The sequence below is a fragment of the Salmo trutta genome, chromosome 37 (assembly GCF_901001165.1).
Source record: "Salmo trutta chromosome 37, fSalTru1.1, whole genome shotgun sequence".
Lineage (NCBI taxonomy): Eukaryota > Metazoa > Chordata > Actinopteri > Salmoniformes > Salmonidae > Salmo > Salmo trutta.
In genome coordinates this window covers 21241186-21259777 of record NC_042993.1, presented here as the reverse complement: position 1 = coordinate 21259777, position 18592 = coordinate 21241186, and the positions used below count along the sequence as shown (strand labels likewise).

Sequence of the window (18592 nt, the reverse complement as noted above, 5' to 3'; positions counted from 1 at the left end):
CTATTTTGTTTCTTTACAATTGAAACTTATTTAGCATAGACAATGTCATTGTTGTGGAGAAAAGTATCTGGCATTGAACTTGGTAGTAGTTGTTGTGTGTATGTTTTAAGCTGCTTCCAGACATTTCACCAAATACAGTCGTGGCCAAAAGTTTTGAGAATGACACAAATATTCATTTTCACACAGTCTGCTGCCTCAGTCTGTATGATGGCAATTTGCATATACTCCAGAATGTTATGAAGAGTGATCAGATGAATTGCAATTAATTGCAAAGTCCCTCTTTGCCATGCAAATTAACTGAATCACCAAAAACATTTCCACTGCATTTCAGCCCTGCCACAAAAGGACCAGCTGACATCATGTCAGTGATTCTCTCGTTAACACAGGTGTGAGTGTTGACGAGGACAAGGCTGGAGTTCACTCTGTCATGCTGATTGAGTTCAAATAACCAACTGGAAGCTTCAAAAGGAGGGTGGTGCTTGGAATCATTGTTCTTCCTCTGTCAACCATGGTTACCTGCAAGGAAACACGTGCCGTCATCATTGCTTTGCACAAAAAGGGCTTCACAGGCAAGGATATTGCTGCCAGTAAGATTGCACCTAAATCAACCATTTATCGGATCATCAAGAACTTCAAGGAGAGTGGTTCAATTGTTGTGAAGAAGGCTTCAAGAAAGTCCAGCAAGTGCCAGGACCGTCTCCTAAAGTTGATTCAGCTACGGAATCGGGACACCACCAGTACAGAGCTTGCTCAGGAATGGCAGCAGGCAGGTGTGAGTGCATCTGCACGCACAGTGAGTGGAAGACTTTTGGAGGATGGCCTGGTGTCAAGAAGGGCAGCAAAGAAGCCACTTCTCTCCAGGAAAAACATCAGGGACAGACTGATATTCTGCAAAAGGTAAAGGGATTGGACTGCTGAGGACTGGGGTAAAGTCATTTTCTCTGATTAATCCCCTTTCCGATTGTTTGGGGCATCCGTAAAAAAGCTTGTCCGGAGAAGACAAGGTGAGCGCTACCATCAGTCCTGTGTCATGCCAACAGTAAAGCATCCTGAGACCATTCATGTAAAGCATCCTGAGACCATTCATGTGTCTCAGGATGCTTTATATTGCTTCTCAGCCAATGGAGTGGGCTCACTCACAATTTTGCCTAAGAACATTCCTCTCAAAATTTTTTGAGAAAGCTGTTGCTCAGCAACTCACTGCCTTCCTGAAGACAAACAATGTATACAAAACGCTTCAGTCTGGTTTTAGACCCCATCATAGCACTAAAAATGCACTTGTGAAGATGGTAAATGACCTTCTAATTGCGTCAGACAGAGGCTCTGCATCTGTCCTCGTGCTCCTAGACCTTAGTGCTGCTTTTGATACCATCGATCCCCACATTCTTTTGGAGAGATTGGAAACCCAAATTGGTCTACACGGACAAGTTTTGGCCTGGTTTAGATCTTATCTGTCGGAAAGATATCAGTTTGTCTCTGGGGATGGTTTGTCCTCTGACAAAACAACTGTACATTTTGGTGTTCCTCAAGGTTCCGTTTTAGGACCACTATTGTTTTCACTATATATTCTACCTCTTGGTGATGTCATTCGGAAACATAATGTTAACTTTCACTGCTATGACACACAGCTGTACATTTCGATGAAACGTAGTGAAGCCCCAAAATTGCCCTCGCTGGAAGCCTGTATTTCAGACATAAGGAAGTGGATGGCTGCAAAAGTTCTACTTTTAAACTCGGACAAAACAGAGATGCTCGTTCTAGGTCCCAAGAAGCAAAGAGATCTTCTGTTGAATCTGACAATTAATCTTGATGGTTGTACAGTCGTCTCAAATAAAGCTGTGAAGAACCTCGGAGTTACTCTGGACCCTGATCTCTCTTTTGACGAACATATCAAGACTGTTTCAAGGACAGATTTTTTCCATCTACGTAACATTGCAAAAATCAGAAATTTTCTGTCCAGAAATGATGCAGAAAAATTAATCCATGTTTTTGTCACTTCTAGGTTAGACTACTGCAATGCTCTACTTTCCGGCTACCCGGATACAGCACTAAATAAACTTCAGTTAGTGCTAAACACTGCTGCTAGAATCTTGACTAGAAACAAAAGATTTAATCATATTACTCCAGTGCTAGGCTATCTACACTGGCTTCCTGTTAAGGCTAAGGCTGATTTCAAGGTTTTACCGCTAACCTACAAAGCATTACATGCACTTGCTCCTACCTATCTTTCCGATTTGGTCCTGCCGTACATACCTACATATATGCTACGGTCACAAGACGCAGGCCTCCTAACTGTCCCTAGAATTTCTAAGCAAACAGCTGGAGGCAGGGCTTTCTCCTATAGAGCTCAATTTTTATGGAATGGTCTGCCTACCCATGTGAGAGACGCAGACTCGGTCTCAACCTTTAAGTCTTTATTGAAGACTCATCTCTTCAGTAGGTCCTATGATTGAGTGTAGTCTGGCCCAGGAATGTGAAGGTGAACGGAAAGGCACTGGAGCGACGAACCGCCTTTTCTCTCTCTGCCTGGCCGGTTCCCCACTCTCCACTGGGATTCTCTGCCTCTAACCCTATTACAGGGGCTGAGTCACTGGCTTACTGGTGCTCTTCCATGCTGTCACTTGAGTGGGTTGAGTCACTGACGTGATCTTCATGTCTGGGTTGGCGCCCCCCCCCCCCCGGGTTGTGCCGTGGCGGAGATCTTTGTGGGCTATACTCGGTCTTGTCTCAGGATGGTAAGTTGGTGGTTGGAGATATCCCGCTAGTGGTGTGGGGGCTGTGCTTTGGCAAAGTGGGTGGGGTTATATCCTGCCTGTTTGGCCCTGTCCGGGGGTATCGTCGGATGGGGCCACATTGTCTCCCGACCCCTCCTGTCTCAGCCTCCAGTATTTATGCTGCAGTAGTTTATGTGTCGAGGGCTAGGGTCAGTCTGTTATATCTGGAGGAGTATTTCTCCTGTCTTATCCAGTGTCCTGTGTGAATTTAAGTATGCTCTCTCTAATTCATCTCGGCCATGTTCTGTTATAATCTCCACCCGGCACAGCCAGAAGAGGACTGGCCACCCCTCATAGCTTGGTTCCTCTCTAGGTTTCTTCCTAGGTTCTGGCCTTTCTAGTGAGTTTTTCCTAGCCACCGTGCTTCTACACCTGCATTGCTTGCTGTTTGGGGTTTTAGGCTGGGTTTCTGTACAGCACTTTGAGATATCAGCTGATGTAAGAAGGGCTTTATAAATAAATTTGATTTGATTTGATAACAGTTTCCTTGTTGCTGTGCCTGTCCTTTGCCCTCAGTCCTCCCTTATTTTTCTGCAAATGCTTCCTGTTGTTGTATCACACACAATCCCACACATTTGATCACATACTGTATAACTCCATAAACTGGAATCACGTTTCAGTTATTTACTTGAATGTTATTGCACCTTATCTGTTCTGAAAAATACCATGCATGAAAAAACAAAGCAATAAAAATCTCACTATCTTTGAATTGGTATCTGACTGGTGTATACAGCCACTAGTGAAAGTATACACACCCCTTGCAGCCTTCACATTTTGCTGCATTAAAATTACATCTAAAATGGGATTAAATTACATTTTTCCCCCTAACAATCTACACAAGCTACTCCATATTTTCTAAGTGAAAGAAACATTATAGAACATTTTTCAAATTAATCAAAAATTAAGATGTGTTGATTGTGTATGTCTTCACACCCTAGAGCTAACACTTGGTGGAAGCACCTTTGGCAGCCATTACAGCTGTGAATCATTTGGAATAAGATTCTACCAGCCTAGCACAACTCTTAATGCAACATACTGTATATTCACTTTATTTGTCAAAATTGCTCAAGCTCAGGAAATTTGGTTGGGAATCATTGAACAGATCATTGAACAGATTCACAGAACAGACTCCTAAAACTCGGTGAAGTGGAGGTTTATGGGTATCTTGCCCCAACTGGTAAGGATAAGCGCCATCACTTTTAATTCCATTTTAGTATTATTGGAGTAAGGAATCATAAAGATTATTGTTAACTGATTCAGAGCAATCATCTCTTCGACCGACTCATTAAAATGTGTAACCACAATTAGGCTGTTTCTCACAACTCTTTTTGTACCATCTTGTGCCGAAAGAATGTGGATTTACGGAGAAAGCCACAAAGTCATCAATGTGGGAATTTTATTATGCTCAAAACACCATTAATGGGAACCTTGACAGTGATTTGGCACATAGATTGTGCACGTTCACTGACCATGACCTTAACATTGGGTTACTTAATGTTAGATCCCTCACTTACAAGGCAGTTATAGTCAATGAACTAATCACTGATCATAATCTTGATGTGATTGGCCTGACTGAAACATGGCTTAAGCCTGAGGAATTTACTGTGTTAAATGAGGCCTCACCCCCTGGTTACACTAGTGACCATACCCCCCGTGCATCCGGTAAAGGCGGAGGTGTTGCTAACATCTACGATAGCAAATTTCAATTTACAAAAAAAAAACTATGACGTTTTCGTCTTTTGAGCTTCTAGTCATGAAATCTATGCAGCCTACTCACTCACTTTTTATAGCTACTGTTTACAGGCCTCCTGGGCCATATGCAGTGTTCCTCACTGAGTTCCCTGAATTCCTATCGGATCTTGTAGTCATAGCAGATAATATTCAAATTTTTGGTGACTTTAACATTCACATGGAAAAGTCCACAGACCCACTCCAAAAGGCTTTCAGAGCCATCATCGACTCAGTGGGTTTTGTCCAACATGTCTCTGGACCTACTCATTGCCACAGTCATACTCTGGACCTAGTTTTGTCCCATGGAATAAATGTTGTGGATCTTAATGTTTTTCCTCATAATCCTGGATTATCGGACCACCATTTTATTGCGTTTACAATTGCAACAAATAATCTGCTCAGACCCCAACCAAGGAGCATTAAAAGTCGTGCTATAAATTCTCAGACAACCCAAAGATTCCTTGATGCCCTTCCAGACTCCCTCTGCCTACCCAAGGACGTCAGAGGACAAAAATCAGTTAACCACCTAACCGAGGAACTCAATTTAACCTTGCGCAATACCCTAGATGCAGTTGCACCCATAAAAATTAAAAACATGTGTCATAAGAAACTAGCTCCCTGGTATACAGAAAATACACGAGCTCTGAAGCAAGCTTCCAGAAAATTGGAACGGAAATGGCGCCACACCAAACTGGAAGTCTTCCGACTAGCTTGGAAAGACAGTACCGTGCAGTATCGAAGAGCCCTCACTGCTGCTCGATCATCCTATTTTTCCAACTTAATTGAGGAAAATAAGAACAATCCGAAATTTCTTTTTGATACTGTCGCAAAGCTAACTAAAAAGCAGCATTCGCAAATGGAGGATGGCTTTCACTTCAGCAGTAATACATTTATGAACTTCTTTGAGGAAAAGATCATGATCATTAGAAAGCAAATTACGGACTCCTCTTTAAATCTGGGTATTCCTCCAAAGCTCCATTGTCCTGAGTCTGCACAACTCTGCCAGGACCTAGGATCAAGGGAGATACTAAAGTGTTTTAGTACTATATCTCTTGACACAATGATGAAAATAATCATGGCCTCCAAACCCTCAAGCTGCATACTGGACCCTATTCCAACTAAACTACTGAAAGAGCTGCTTCCTGTGCTTGGCCCTCCTATGTTGAATATAATAAACAGCTCTCTATCCACCGGATGTGTACCAAGCTCACTAAAAGTGGCAGTAATAAAGCCTCTCTTGAAAAAGCCGAATCTTGACCCAGAAATTATAAAAAACTATCGGCCTATATCGAATCTTCCATTCCTCTCAAAAATTTTAGAAAAAGCTGTTGCACAGCAACTCACTGCCTTCCTGAAGACAAACAATGTATACGAAACGCTTCAGTCTGGTTTTAGACCCCATCATAGCACTGAGACTGCACTTGTGAAGGTGGTAAATGACCTTTTAATGACGTCAGACCGAGGCTCTGCATCTGTCCTCGTGCTCCTAGATCTTAGTGCCGCTTTTGATACCATCGATCACCACATTCTTTTGGAGAGATTGGAAACCCAAATTGGTCTACATGGACAAGTTCTGGCCTGGTTTAGATCTTATCTGTCGGAAAGATATCAGGTTGTCTCTGTGAATGGTTTGTCCTCTGACAAATCAATTGTAAATTTCAGTGTTCCTCAAGGTTCCGTTTTAGGACCACTATTGTTTTCAGTATATATTTTACCTCTTGGGGATGTCATTCGAAAACATAATGTTAAATTTCACTGCTATGCGGATGACACACAGCTGTACATTTCAATGAAACATGGTGAAGCCCCAAAATTGCCCTCGCTAGAAGCCTGTGTTTCAGACATAAGGAAGTGGATGGCTGCAAACTTTCTACTTTTAAACTCGGACAAAACAGAGATGCTTGTTCTAGGTCCCAAGAAACAAAGAGATCTTCTGTTGAATCTGACAATTAATCTGGATGGTTGTACAGTCGTCTCAAATAAAACTGTGAAGGACCTCGGCGTTACTCTGGACCCTGATCTCTCTTTTGAAGAGCATATCAAGACTGTTTCAAGGACAGCTTTTTTCCATCTACGTAACATTGCAAAAATCAGAAACTTTCTGTCCAAAAATGACGCAGAAAAATTTATCCATGCTTTTGTTACTTCTAGGCTGGACTACTGCAATGCTCTACTTTCCGGCTACCCGGATAAAGCACTAAACAAACTTCAGTTAGTGCTAAATACGGCTGCTAGAATCCTGACTAGAAGCAAAAAATTTGATCATATTACTCCAGTGCTAGCCTCCCTACACTGGCTTCCTGTTAAGGCAAGGGCTGATTTCAAGGTTTTACTGCTAACCTACAAAGCATTACATGGGCTTGCTCCTACATATCTTTCCGATTTGGTCCTGCCGTACATACCTACACGTACGCTACGGTCACAGACGCAGGCCTCCTAATTGTCCCCAGAATTTCTAAGCAAACGGCTGGAGGTAGGGCTTTCTCCTATAGAGCTCCATTTTTATGGAATGGTCTGCCTACCCATGTGAGAGACGCAGACTCAGTCTCAACCTTTAAGTCTTTACTGAAGACTTATCTCTTCAGTAGGTCCTATGATTAAGTATAGTCTGGCCCAGGAGTGTGAAGGTGAACGGTGTGAAGGTCTCAGCCTTGCCGGTTCCCCTCTTTCCACTGGGATTCTCTGCCTCTAACCCTATTACAGGGGCTGAGTCACTGACTTACTGGTGTTCTTCCATGCCGTCCATGGGAGGGGTGCGTCACTTGAGTGGGTTGAGTCACTGACGTGGTCTTCCTGTCTGGGTTGGCGCCCCCCCCCCCTTGGGTTGTGCCATGGCGGAGATCTTTGTGGGCTATACTCAGCCTTGTCTTCGGACGGTAAGTTGGTGGTTGTAGACATCCCTCTAGTGGTGTGGGGGCTGTGCTTTGGCAAAGTGGGTGGGGTTATATCCTGCCTGTTTGGCCCTGTCCGGGGGTATCATCGGATGGGGCCACAGTGTCTTCTGATCCCTCCTGTCTCAGCCTCCAGTATTTATGCTGCAGTAGTTTATGTGTCGGGGGGCTAGGGTCAGTCTGTTACATCTGGAGTTTTCTCTTGTCTTATCCGGTGTCCTTTGTGAATTTAAATATGCTCTCTCTAATTCTCTCTTTCTTTCTTTCTTTCTCTCGGAGGACCTGAGCCCTAGGACCATGCCTCGGGACTACCTGGCATGATGACTCCTTGCTCTCCCCAGTCCACCTGTCCATGCTGCTGCTCCAGTTCCCACTGTTCTGCCTGCGGCTACGGAACCCTGACCTGTTCACCGGACGTGCTTGTTGCACCCTTGACAACTACTATGATTATTATTATTTGACCATGCTGGTCATTTATTAACATTTTAACATCTTGACCATGTTCTGTTATAATATCCACCCGGCACAGCCAGAAGAGGACTGGCCACCCCTCATAGCCTGGTTCCTCTCTAGGTTTCTTCCTAGGTTTTTGGCCTTTCTAGGGAGTTTTTCCTAGGGAGTTTTTCCTAGCCACCGTGCTTCTTTCACATGCATTGCTTGCTATTTGGGGTTTTAGGCTGGGTTTCTGTACAGCACTTTGAGATTTCAGCTGATATACGAAGGGCTATATAAATAAATTTGATTTGATTTGATTTAAGCAAATGTTTCCTCCTGAACTTATTTAGGCTTGCCATACTTATTGACTCAAGACATTTCAGCTTGTTATTTGTCATTCATTTGTAAACATTTCGGGTAATAAAAACATATGGGGTATTGTGTGTAGGCCAGTGACAAACAATCTCAATATAATACATTTTAAATTCAGGCTGTAACAACAATATATTTTTTTAAGTCAAGGGATGTGAATACTTTCTGAAGGCACTGTACTTAGATAACTTACATTGTAGGTAACATTCTCTCTGTGTAGGGAAAGTCTATGTTTAAATTTATTAACAGTTGAGTATTTTTTATTTCACACTGTAAACAAAGTTATATTGAGGTTAGATATGTTTTATTGAAAATGTACATTCTGTAAAGGCTCCTATCATTGTTCTGTATTGTATGCTCATGTACTTGGAGAAGATAAAGTGCAACACATCACCTACTTTTCAGAAGCATTTCATGGTGTCACCTAGAATGCAATTATCAAAGATATTTTGATAGGAATATCACAGTCTATGGCCCTATGTTTTTACATTTCTCAAAACAATTAATTTAGCTTAGCCACCTTGGTACGCACTCACACATGCATGGACACACATACTGTACGCACACTCACTTAGTCCCGTGTGGCTCAGTTGGTAGAGCATGGTGTTTGCAATGCCAGGGTTGTGGGTTCGATTCCCATGGGGGACTAGTACGGAAAAAAATTAAATGTATGAAATGTATGCATTCACTACTGTAAGTCGCTCTGGATAAGAGCATCTGCTAAATGACTAAAATGTAAAAATGTCATGTAGAAGAGTGTGGATTGCAATTGCACCAGGACTGTAAGGAAACATTGAATTAATTTTATAATAGACGCTTTTAAATCGACTTTTATCTAATTGAATTTAGTCATCAACTGCAGTAGACTATCTGATGTGGAATAAGAATGCATACAATATGTTGCCTGGTTCCTATACATGCTCTTGAGATTCTATAAGTAGCAATGTATACAACTACTCTGTAACACGTTCAACATGTGCAGATGTTTCCTGTTATTCCCTTCCATACCACTATATCCTGATCATTCAATTATACTGTCTGTATATCGCCGTAAATTGGAATCATGTTTTAGTTATCTCAAAGATTACTCAGCCTTATCTATTCTGATAATATCATATGCCGCAAGTTTTACTTGTAGAAAACAATAAAGATCACAAGGTCATTGACTTGGTGACTGGTGTATAAAAACCTCTGTGAGATTCAGGTTACTCTACTGAACCTTAACCTACATCAATATCAGCAGTGACTTTATTCTTTTGAGTGTGAAGGTAAGAGGATATTTCTAATACTACTTGGAATTGCTTTATATTATATTATATTTTCTGCCTTAGTACAAAAGTACATAAACTCTTGATTTACAAAGCAGTTACGGCATAATAACAATGTAGTGACTTGGACATTTTTATGCATTGTATACTGAATCTTTCGTTACACAACTAAGCTGCTTACCTGTGAGAAAAGTTGATTTGCTATTTTCACATACATACACAAATATAAAATAGGGAGCACTGCTTTGTAAAGAATATAAAAAATGTGAAACCAAAAATATATTTCTGCTGTTGCAATATGGGTCTGTTTATATGTTACTGCAATGTGAGCCCTGTGTCTGAGCAATGTGCCTGTACCACTGAATCTGCATGTCAGGCGTGTGCGTACTCGTGGTGAAGTCAGGTGCAGGAGAGCAGAGAATTGTGAACAGGCGAACACTTTATTTTGGCAGGAGAGAGATACAGACGGATGCAGCTGCGTCAAAAACCTCCAGCCAACATGGCAAAGGTTAAAGCGTGCAAAACAGTCACAAAACATCAAATGTATAACAATACAAACAGGCTTCGTGAAATAATCACGGAAAAACGAACGCTAGCCTAGTGCGTACAAAAACACGTAACACAAAAACAATCTCACACAAAAACATGAGGGGGAACAGAGGGATAAATACATGTGGTGTGATTGGGGAATGAAAACCAGGTGTGCAGGGAACAAGACAGAACAAATGGATAAATGAAAAACGGAGCGGCGATGGCTAGAAAGCCGGTGACGTCGACCGCCGAACGCCGCCCGAACAAGGAGAGGAGCCGACTTTGGCGGAAGTCGTGACACTGCAATGTGCCTATACAACTGTATCTGTAATATGCCTATACCACTGAATCTGCAAGGTGCCTGTACCACTGAATCTGCAAGGTGCCTATACCACTGAATCTGCAAGGTGCCTGTACCACTGAATCTGTAATGTAGCTGTACCACTGAATCTGCAAGGTGCCTATACCACTGAATCTGCAAGGTGCCTGTACCACTGAATCTGTAATGTGCCTATACCACTGAATCTGCAAGGTGCCTGTACCACTGAATCTGTAATGTGCCTATACCACTGAATCTGCAAGGTGCCTGTACCACTGAATCTGCAAGGTGCCTATACCATTGAATCTGCAAGGTGCCTATACCACTGAATCTGCAAGGTGCCTGTACCACTGAATCTGCAAGGTGCCTGTACCACTGAATCTGCAATGTGCCTATACCACTGAATCTGCAAGGTGCCTGTACCACTGAATCTGCAAGGTGCCTGTACCACTGAATCTGCAAGGTGCCTGTACCACTGAATCTGCAAGGTGCCTGTACCACTGAATCTGTAATGTGCCTATACCACTGAATCTGTAATGTGCCTATACCACTGAATCTGTAAGGTGCCTATACCACTGAATCTGCAAGGTGCCTATACCACTGAATCTGCAAGATGCCTATACCACTGAATCTGTAATGTGCCTATACCACTGAATCTGTAATGTGCCTGTACCACTGAATCTGCAAGGTGCTTATACCACTGAATCTGTAATGTGCCTATACCACTGAATCTGCAAGGTGCCTATACCACTGAATCTGTAATGTGCCTGTACCACTGAATCTGTAATGTGCCTATACCACTGAATCTGCAAGGTGCCTATACCACTGAATCTGTAATGTGCCTATACCACTGAATCTGTAATGTGCCTATACCACTGAATCTGTAATGTGCCTATACCATTGAATCTGCAAGGTGCCTATACCACTGAATCTGTAATGTGCCTATACCACTGAATCTGTAATGTGCCTGTACCACTGAATCTGCAAGGTGCCTGTACCACTGAATCTGCAAGGTGCCTATACCACTGAATCTGCAAGGTGCCTATACCACTGAATCTGCAAGGTGCTTATACCACTGAATCTGCAAGGTGCCTATACCACTGAATCTGCAAGGTGCCTATACCACTGAATCTGCAAGGTGCCTGTACCACTGAATCTGCAAGGTGCCTGTACCACTGAATCTGCAAGGTGCCTGTACCACTGAATCTGCAATGTGTCTGTACCACTGTATCTCCTACCACAGTAGCTGTACATTGGCTTGTTCTGTGTTTCCCCTCCAGGATGATGAAACAGGCCATGTTCTTCCTCTTGCTGGCTCTTCTAGGAACGCCTACTGATGCCATTGTTCCAAGTAAACACTTCCTCTTGTTGTTATCTCTAGATATATGATGCCCTTTAGATTGACAGGGCAAAGCCTCTCATAATCAATAGTAAGAGTGATATCAGTTTCTAAGTAGTCAAGAGTACTGGTGTCTCGTTATCATTTACGACACGTCTGTAATAGAACAGATAATAACCACACACAAGGAACTAGAAATTGGAATGAGCAGATTAGAATGTTATTGTCTCATGTACACCATTAAAATGCTCTCCTGCAGTCAAACAATATTATTCTCCTGCAGAAAATCTTGCCTTGCGTGGAAAAGCTACTCAGTCAAACCTCATCGAGAACCCATGGTCAGGTTATAGCCATCCCTCAAATGCCGTTGATGGGAACCGCAATTCAGATTTCCATCATGGGTCTTGTGCTCTCACTGACTCTGGGACAAACCCCTGGTGGAGAGTGGACCTGCTTGATACCTACATAGTCACCTCTGTGACCATCACCAACAGAGGTGACTGCTGCCATACAAATATCAACGGTGCTGAGGTTCGCATTGGGAACTCCTTACAGGATGAGGGCATTCACAACACACTGTAAGACCACAATTACTTTCCAGGATTTTTTTTATATATGATTGTTCTTTCAATTGACCATTCTTTCAATTGACCATTCTTTCAATTGACCATTCTTTCAATTGACCATTCTTTCAATTGACCATTCTTTCAATTGACCATTCTTTCAATTGACCATTCTTTCAATTGACCTCTCTCTCTCTCTCTCTCTCTCTCTCTCTCTCTCTCTCTCTCTCTCTCTCCAGAGCTGGTGTGATCTCCACCCTTGCAGCAGGTAGATCTCTAACTCTGAGGTGGACATCAGGTGTGGAAGGACGTTATGTGACTGTGGTTCTACCAGGGACAGGAAGACAACTGACACTCTGTGAAGTGGAGGTTTATGGGTACCTCGCCCCAACTGGTAAGGATAAGAGCTATCACTTGAATGGATGCATGTAGTTTTGGAATTGTACATGTTATTAGCACTAGTATTATACTGTAGGCACATATCGTGCTTTCAGAAAGTTTTCATACCCCTTGACTTATTCCACATTTTGTTGTGTTACAGACTGAATTCAAAATGGATTAAATCAATAAAAAATCTAACCCATCTACACACAATACGCCCTAATGACAAAGTGAAAACATGTTTTCAGATATTTGTCCAATTTGATTGAAAATGAAATAAAGAAATATCTAATTTCCATAAGTATTCACACTTCTGAGTCAATAGATGTTAGACTCTAAGAGCTTTGCACACCTGGATTGTACAAAATATGGCCATTATTCTTTTCAAGATTCTTCAAGGTCTGTCAAATTGGTTGTTGATTATTGCTAGACAACCATTTTCAAGTCTTTCCATAGATTTTCAAGCAAACTTAAGTCAAAACTGTAACTCGGCCACTCAGTAACCTTCACCCTCTTCTTGGGAAGCAACTCCAGTGTAGATTTGGCCTTGTATTTTAGGTTATTGCCCTGCTGAAAGGTTTAATCTCCCAGTGTCTGGTGGAAAGCAGACATGTACCAGGTTTTCCTCTAGGATTTTGCTTGTGCTTAGCCTCATTACATTCATTTTTTATCCCACAAAAACTTCCCAGTCCTTAACAATTACAAGCATAGGCTGCACCACTATGCTTGAAAATATTGAGAGTGGTACTCAGTCATGTGTTGTATTGGATTTTGCCCCAAACATAACACTTTGCAGTATTACTTTAGTGCCTTGATGCAAACAGGACGCATGTGTTGGAATAATTGTATTCTGTACAGGCTTCCTTCTTTTCACTTTGTCATTTAGGTTAGTATTGTGGAGTAACTACAATGTTGTTGATCCACCCTCAGTTTTCTTCTATCAGAGCCATTAAACTCTGTAACTGTTTTAAAGTCACCATTGGCCTCGCGGTGAAATCCCTGAGCAATTTCCTCCAGAAACTGAGTTAAGAGGGATGCCTGTATCTTTGTAGTGACTGGGTGTATTGATATATCATCCAAAGTGTAATTAATAACTTCACCATGCTCAAAGGGGTATCTGCTTTCTTTATTTTAACCCATCAACCAATAGGTGCCCTTGTTTGCGAGTCTTTGAAAAACCTCTCTGGTCTGTGTGGTTGAACCTGTGTTTGAAATTCACTGCTCGACTGAGGGACTTTACAGATAATTGTATGTGTGGGGTACAGAGATTAAGTAATCATAAAAAAATCTTGATAAACTATTATTGACACAGAGTGAGTCCATGCAACTTATTATGTGACTAGTTAAGCAAATGTTTCCTCCTGAACTTATTTACGCTTGCCATAACAAAGGGGTTGAATACTTATTCAAAAATGAACACTATTATTGATGAATGATAAGACTCCATCTGCACTATTTTAAGGTCTGTACTACTGGATAGTGTCTGTTCCAGGTGTGTAGTAGTCAAAATAAGAATCTTGGAAGAGATGGATGCCCACACACTGTCGATGATGGCCTGAGACGTAAACATTTGTTTTGTTTTCACCTTTCATTTAAGCACTTTCTTGCACTAAGTTTTTGGGCATCATGATGTAACCTCTTTGGGCTAGGGGGCAGTATTTTCACATCCAGATGAAAAGCATGCCCAAAGTAAACTGCCTGCTACTCAGGCCCAGAAGCTAGGATATGCATATTATTAGTAGATTTGGATAGAAAACACTCTGAAGTTTCTAAAACTGTTTGAATAATGACGTGAGTATAACAGAACTCATTTGGCAGGTGAAACCCAGAGCACAATCCATCCAGGGAATTGTTTGTTTTCCATTAGTTTTCTATGGCAATCCCTTTTTAGAAATATGCTTGCAGTTCCTATGGCTTCCACTAGATGTCAACAGTCTTTAGAAATTGGTTGATGTTTTTCCCTTTGAGAAATGAAGAAGTAGCCCTGTTATTTTCATGTGTCACTCCAGGTGCACTCTAATGTTTTGGTGCGCGCAACCTGGAATGTGCTTCACTTTGTTTTCGTCCGGTATTGAGCACAGTATTTCCCGTCTTAAATTTGATCGATTATTTACATTTTAGAATACATACATTTGGATTAGGAACGTTGTTTGACATGTTTGGACCAAGTTTACAGGTAACTTATTAGATACTTTGTGGGCATGTTGGGCGAGTTGGAACCGGTGTTTTTCTGAATCAAACGCGCCTAATAAATTGACATTTTGGGGATATAAAGAAGTAATTTACTGAACAAAAGGACCATTTGTGATGTTTATGGGACATTTTGGAGTGCCAACAGAAGAAGATCTTCAAAGGTAAGGCATGAATTATATAGTTATTTCTGACTTTTGTGTAGCACCTTCTTGGTTGAAATCAGATTTTCATGTGTTGGTGTGCTGGGCGCTTTCCTCAGATAATCGCATGGTCTGCTTTTGCCGTAAAGCCTTTTTGAAATCTGACACTGCGGCTGGATTAACAAGAAGTTCATCTTTAAACCGATGTATAACACTTGTATGTTTCATGAATTCTTATTATGAGTATTTCTGTTTTTGAATTTGGCGCGCTGCAATTTCACTGGGTGTTGTCAAATCGATCCTGCTAAAGGGATTGGCACGTGAAGGGATCCATAAGAATTAATAAACATCTTTATTTTGGATTCAAGCCTAAGTTTTGGATTTAATCCTTTTTTTTGACAGTGTGCGGGTCTCTCCCAAACACTATTATTGCACACATAGTGAGTCAATGCAACTTATTATTTTACTTTAAGTAAATGTTTACTCTTGAACTTATTTAGGCTTGCTACAACAAAGGGGTTGAATACTTATTGACTCAAGATATTTCAGTGTCACATTCGTCGTATTGAGTGGACCAAAACGCAGCGGGTATGTGAATGCTCATCTTCTTATTTATTAAAGATAAAAAACACTGACACAAAATAAACAACGAAAAAACAGTCCCGTAAGGTGCTCAGACTGTACAAGGAACAACTACCCACAAAACCCATGAAGAAAAACCCCTACTTAAATATGATCTCTAATCAGAGGCAACGAGGATCAGCTGCCTCCAATTAGAGATCAACCCAAACATACACAACATAGAAATAGAAGAACTAGAAAGGAAAACATAGAAATAGATAACATAGATCAAACCCAAAATCCCAAAACACACACCCCCCTGCCACGCCCTGACCATACTATAATAACAAAATATCCTCTTTACTGGTCAGGATGTGACATTCAGCTTACTTTTTATAATTAAATTGTTAATTTTGGGAAAAAACATAATTCCACTTTGAGATTAGGAGGTATTGTGTGTAGGCCAGCAACAAAACAATCTCAATCTAATCCATTTTAAATTCAGGCTGTAACACAACAAAATGTGTAAAAGGTCAAGGGATGTGAATACTTTCTAAAGGCACTGTACATTGTATCCCTAATTTACTCAAATGTTTTCCTTATTTTGGCAGTTACCTGTACAAAACACCTTCATGAAACCAGTCATAACATATTTATAAGTGATGCAGTGTCATTCATAACAACAGTCATAACACATTTATTCAACATAATTCGTAAGAAATGTTCAAAATAAAAGTCCCCTCGAATAGCTCTTTATTTATCATTTCAACGTAAATTCATATTTTTACTGTAACAGTACCCAACCCCCTGGCACACTATTCACGCAACAGTCTGGGAGCACCGGGTAAGCCTTAGAGCATTGCCCAGGTAGCAGTGAAGGAGTTTATATGCCTTGCTCAAGGCCGCAATGACAGTAAGGCAGGTGTGTCAAAATCAACTCCTGGAGCATGTGTCTAATGGTTTTTGTTATTTCCTTTCAATTAGTATCCAATAAACACCTAGACAACCAGGTGAGTGGTGTTCCTAACTAATCAATTACCTTAATTGATTAATAAAGTAAGGCTCAAAAACCCGCAGACACTCTGTCCTCCAGGAATTGGGTTTAACACCCCTGCTTTAGGGGTTGCAATCAGAACTGGGTGTAAATAGTACATTTCAAATGATTGAGCTTTCCTGGCACAGTGGAACAATTGGAATAGTCCCAAAAGTGCAAACCCTGAAAGATTTCAAATGCTATTTGATCTCAGGTCTGGAAGGCACCAGAGCAATTGCTGTTATTGTAATGTGTTGAGTAACCTTGACTAAGACATGAGAACTTGCATTAGCTCCACAAGCTAATACCCTGGCTTTAGCTCAGAGGCATTTGTTGTGTGCAGGACTGACCCAGTCAGTAATACCAGCAACCATCCAACTCTCTCCCACTAGATTTTTCTATTAAAATAACTTAGAATGAAAAATATATATATTTTTAAGGTTCTTTATGAATTATGTTGAATAAATGGGTTATGAAGGTTGATATGAATGAAAATGCAACAATGATGAAAGGGTCATGAATGGTTTCATAAAGGTGTTATGAACGCATTATGTATACCCCCTTCATATAAAGTGTTACCGTTATTATCCAGTGTTTCACAGAAAAAAATATTTTTCTTCAAATTTCTGTCCAGGAATGAATGTGGCGATAACAGGAAAGGCCACCCAGTCATCATTACATGGGTTTGGGTTTGCTAACAATGCCATCGACGGGAACCGAAATGGTATTTATGGAGATGGTTCCTGCACCCACACCAAAGCTAACTATAACCCCTGGTGGCGACTGGACCTTCTAAAGACCTACAAAGTGTTCTCCATCATCATCACCAACACAGTGGACAGTGTACCCAGCAGACTCAATGGAGCTGAGATCCGCATTGGAGACTCCCCGGACAACAACAATGGCAACAACAATCCCAGGTGAACAAAAGTGTAAAGCCATTTACACGGAGGGTTCTACACTGAACCTAAAAGAGTCATACCTGGAACCAAAAAGCGTTCTAACTGATTAGATTTGCTACAGTCGGTAAAGTCTAAAATTGGTCAGTGCTAAAGTGTGTAATTCACATGTGAAAGGGTGCAAACAGTGTCATAGACACCTTTGCTGCAGTAACTTATCAGTGTGTTTGATTGTGCAGGTGTGCTGTGATCTCCTCTATACCTGGGGGCTTCTCCAGCACCTTCCAGTGTAACGGCATGGAGGGTCGATACATCAACGTGGTCATTCCAGGAAGAAGTGAATACCTGACCCTGTGTGAGGTGGAGATCTATGGGTCACCACTGGACTGATAGATCCAGAGCACTTATTACCAAACATGTAATCTGGAGCACATATCGTAGGTAACATTCTCTATCTGTGGGGAAAAATGTAATTCATTGAAAGTTGAGTGTTTTATTTCCCTCTGTAAATATTGTTATATTGAATACATTCATTTAGCTGTTTTCTTAAAACTGTACATACTGCAATTGCTTCTATCATTGTGCTATTGTATGTACTTGGAGAAGATAAAAGTGTAACACAACAGCTACTTTTCAAAAGCATTTCTTTATGTAATCTAGAAAACAATGATCAATGATATTTTAATAGGAATATTAGGGCCTATGTGTTATGTCTCGTAACATGGCTTTCTTAACCATGTCTGTGTAACAATTCAATAATGATGAGACGGGAGAGAGGAATCAGTTCAACCATTTATCTAGAATGTGCACATCTCATGCAAAACATAAACACACACACTGTGTTATGTAATAATGTGCTTTGCAATTGCAACAGGCCCACAGATGTAAGGAAACATTTAAGTATTTTATTTTGTTTTGTCATTTATTTCAGAGATGGGGGTTACAGATACAAAGCAAAAAAAGTAACAAAAGTCTAAGTAAATATACACTACCATTCAAAAGTTTGGGGTCACTTAGAAATGTCCTTGTTTTTGAAAGATTTGTTTTTTTTTACCATTAAAATAACATCAAATTGATCAGAAATACAGTGTAGGCAATGATAATGTTGTAAATGACTATTGTAGCTGGAAACGGCAGATTTTTTTAAATGGAATATCTATAA

The 18592-nt window shown here is 41.0% G+C and overlaps 1 protein-coding gene across 7 annotated transcripts; it reads left to right on the top strand.

The window, feature by feature from the left end:
• The first annotated feature begins 9369 nt into the window (after nucleotides 1-9369).
• On the top strand, nucleotides 9370-18055 carry LOC115176720 (fucolectin-3). Of its 7 annotated transcripts, none has more exons than XM_029736933.1 (6): nucleotides 9370-9471; nucleotides 11602-11672; nucleotides 11944-12238; nucleotides 12463-12617; nucleotides 17166-17451; nucleotides 17670-18055. In XM_029736933.1, exons 2-6 carry the CDS (start codon nucleotides 11603-11605, stop codon nucleotides 17818-17820), a joined length of 957 nt encoding a protein of 318 aa, XP_029592793.1. In that variant the 5' UTR covers nucleotides 9370-9471; nucleotide 11602; the 3' UTR covers nucleotides 17821-18055. The 7 variants fall into 7 exon arrangements, with proteins under 7 accessions (XP_029592793.1, XP_029592797.1, XP_029592798.1 ...); XM_029736937.1 differs by lacking the exon at nucleotides 9370-9471 and adding an exon at nucleotides 10351-10359; XM_029736938.1 differs by lacking the exon at nucleotides 9370-9471 and adding an exon at nucleotides 11229-11234.
• The last annotated feature ends 537 nt before the right edge of the window (nucleotides 18056-18592 follow it).

Excerpts from the sequence above, each read along its gene's own strand:
- LOC115176720 (XM_029736932.1), top strand. Across the intron at positions 12,618-17,165 it reads TGGGTACCTCGCCCCAACTG|GAATGAATGTGGCGATAACA; the intron begins GTAAGGATAAGA and ends ATTTCTGTCCAG. Across the intron at positions 17,452-17,669 it reads AATGGCAACAACAATCCCAG|GTGTGCTGTGATCTCCTCTA; the intron begins GTGAACAAAAGT and ends TTGATTGTGCAG.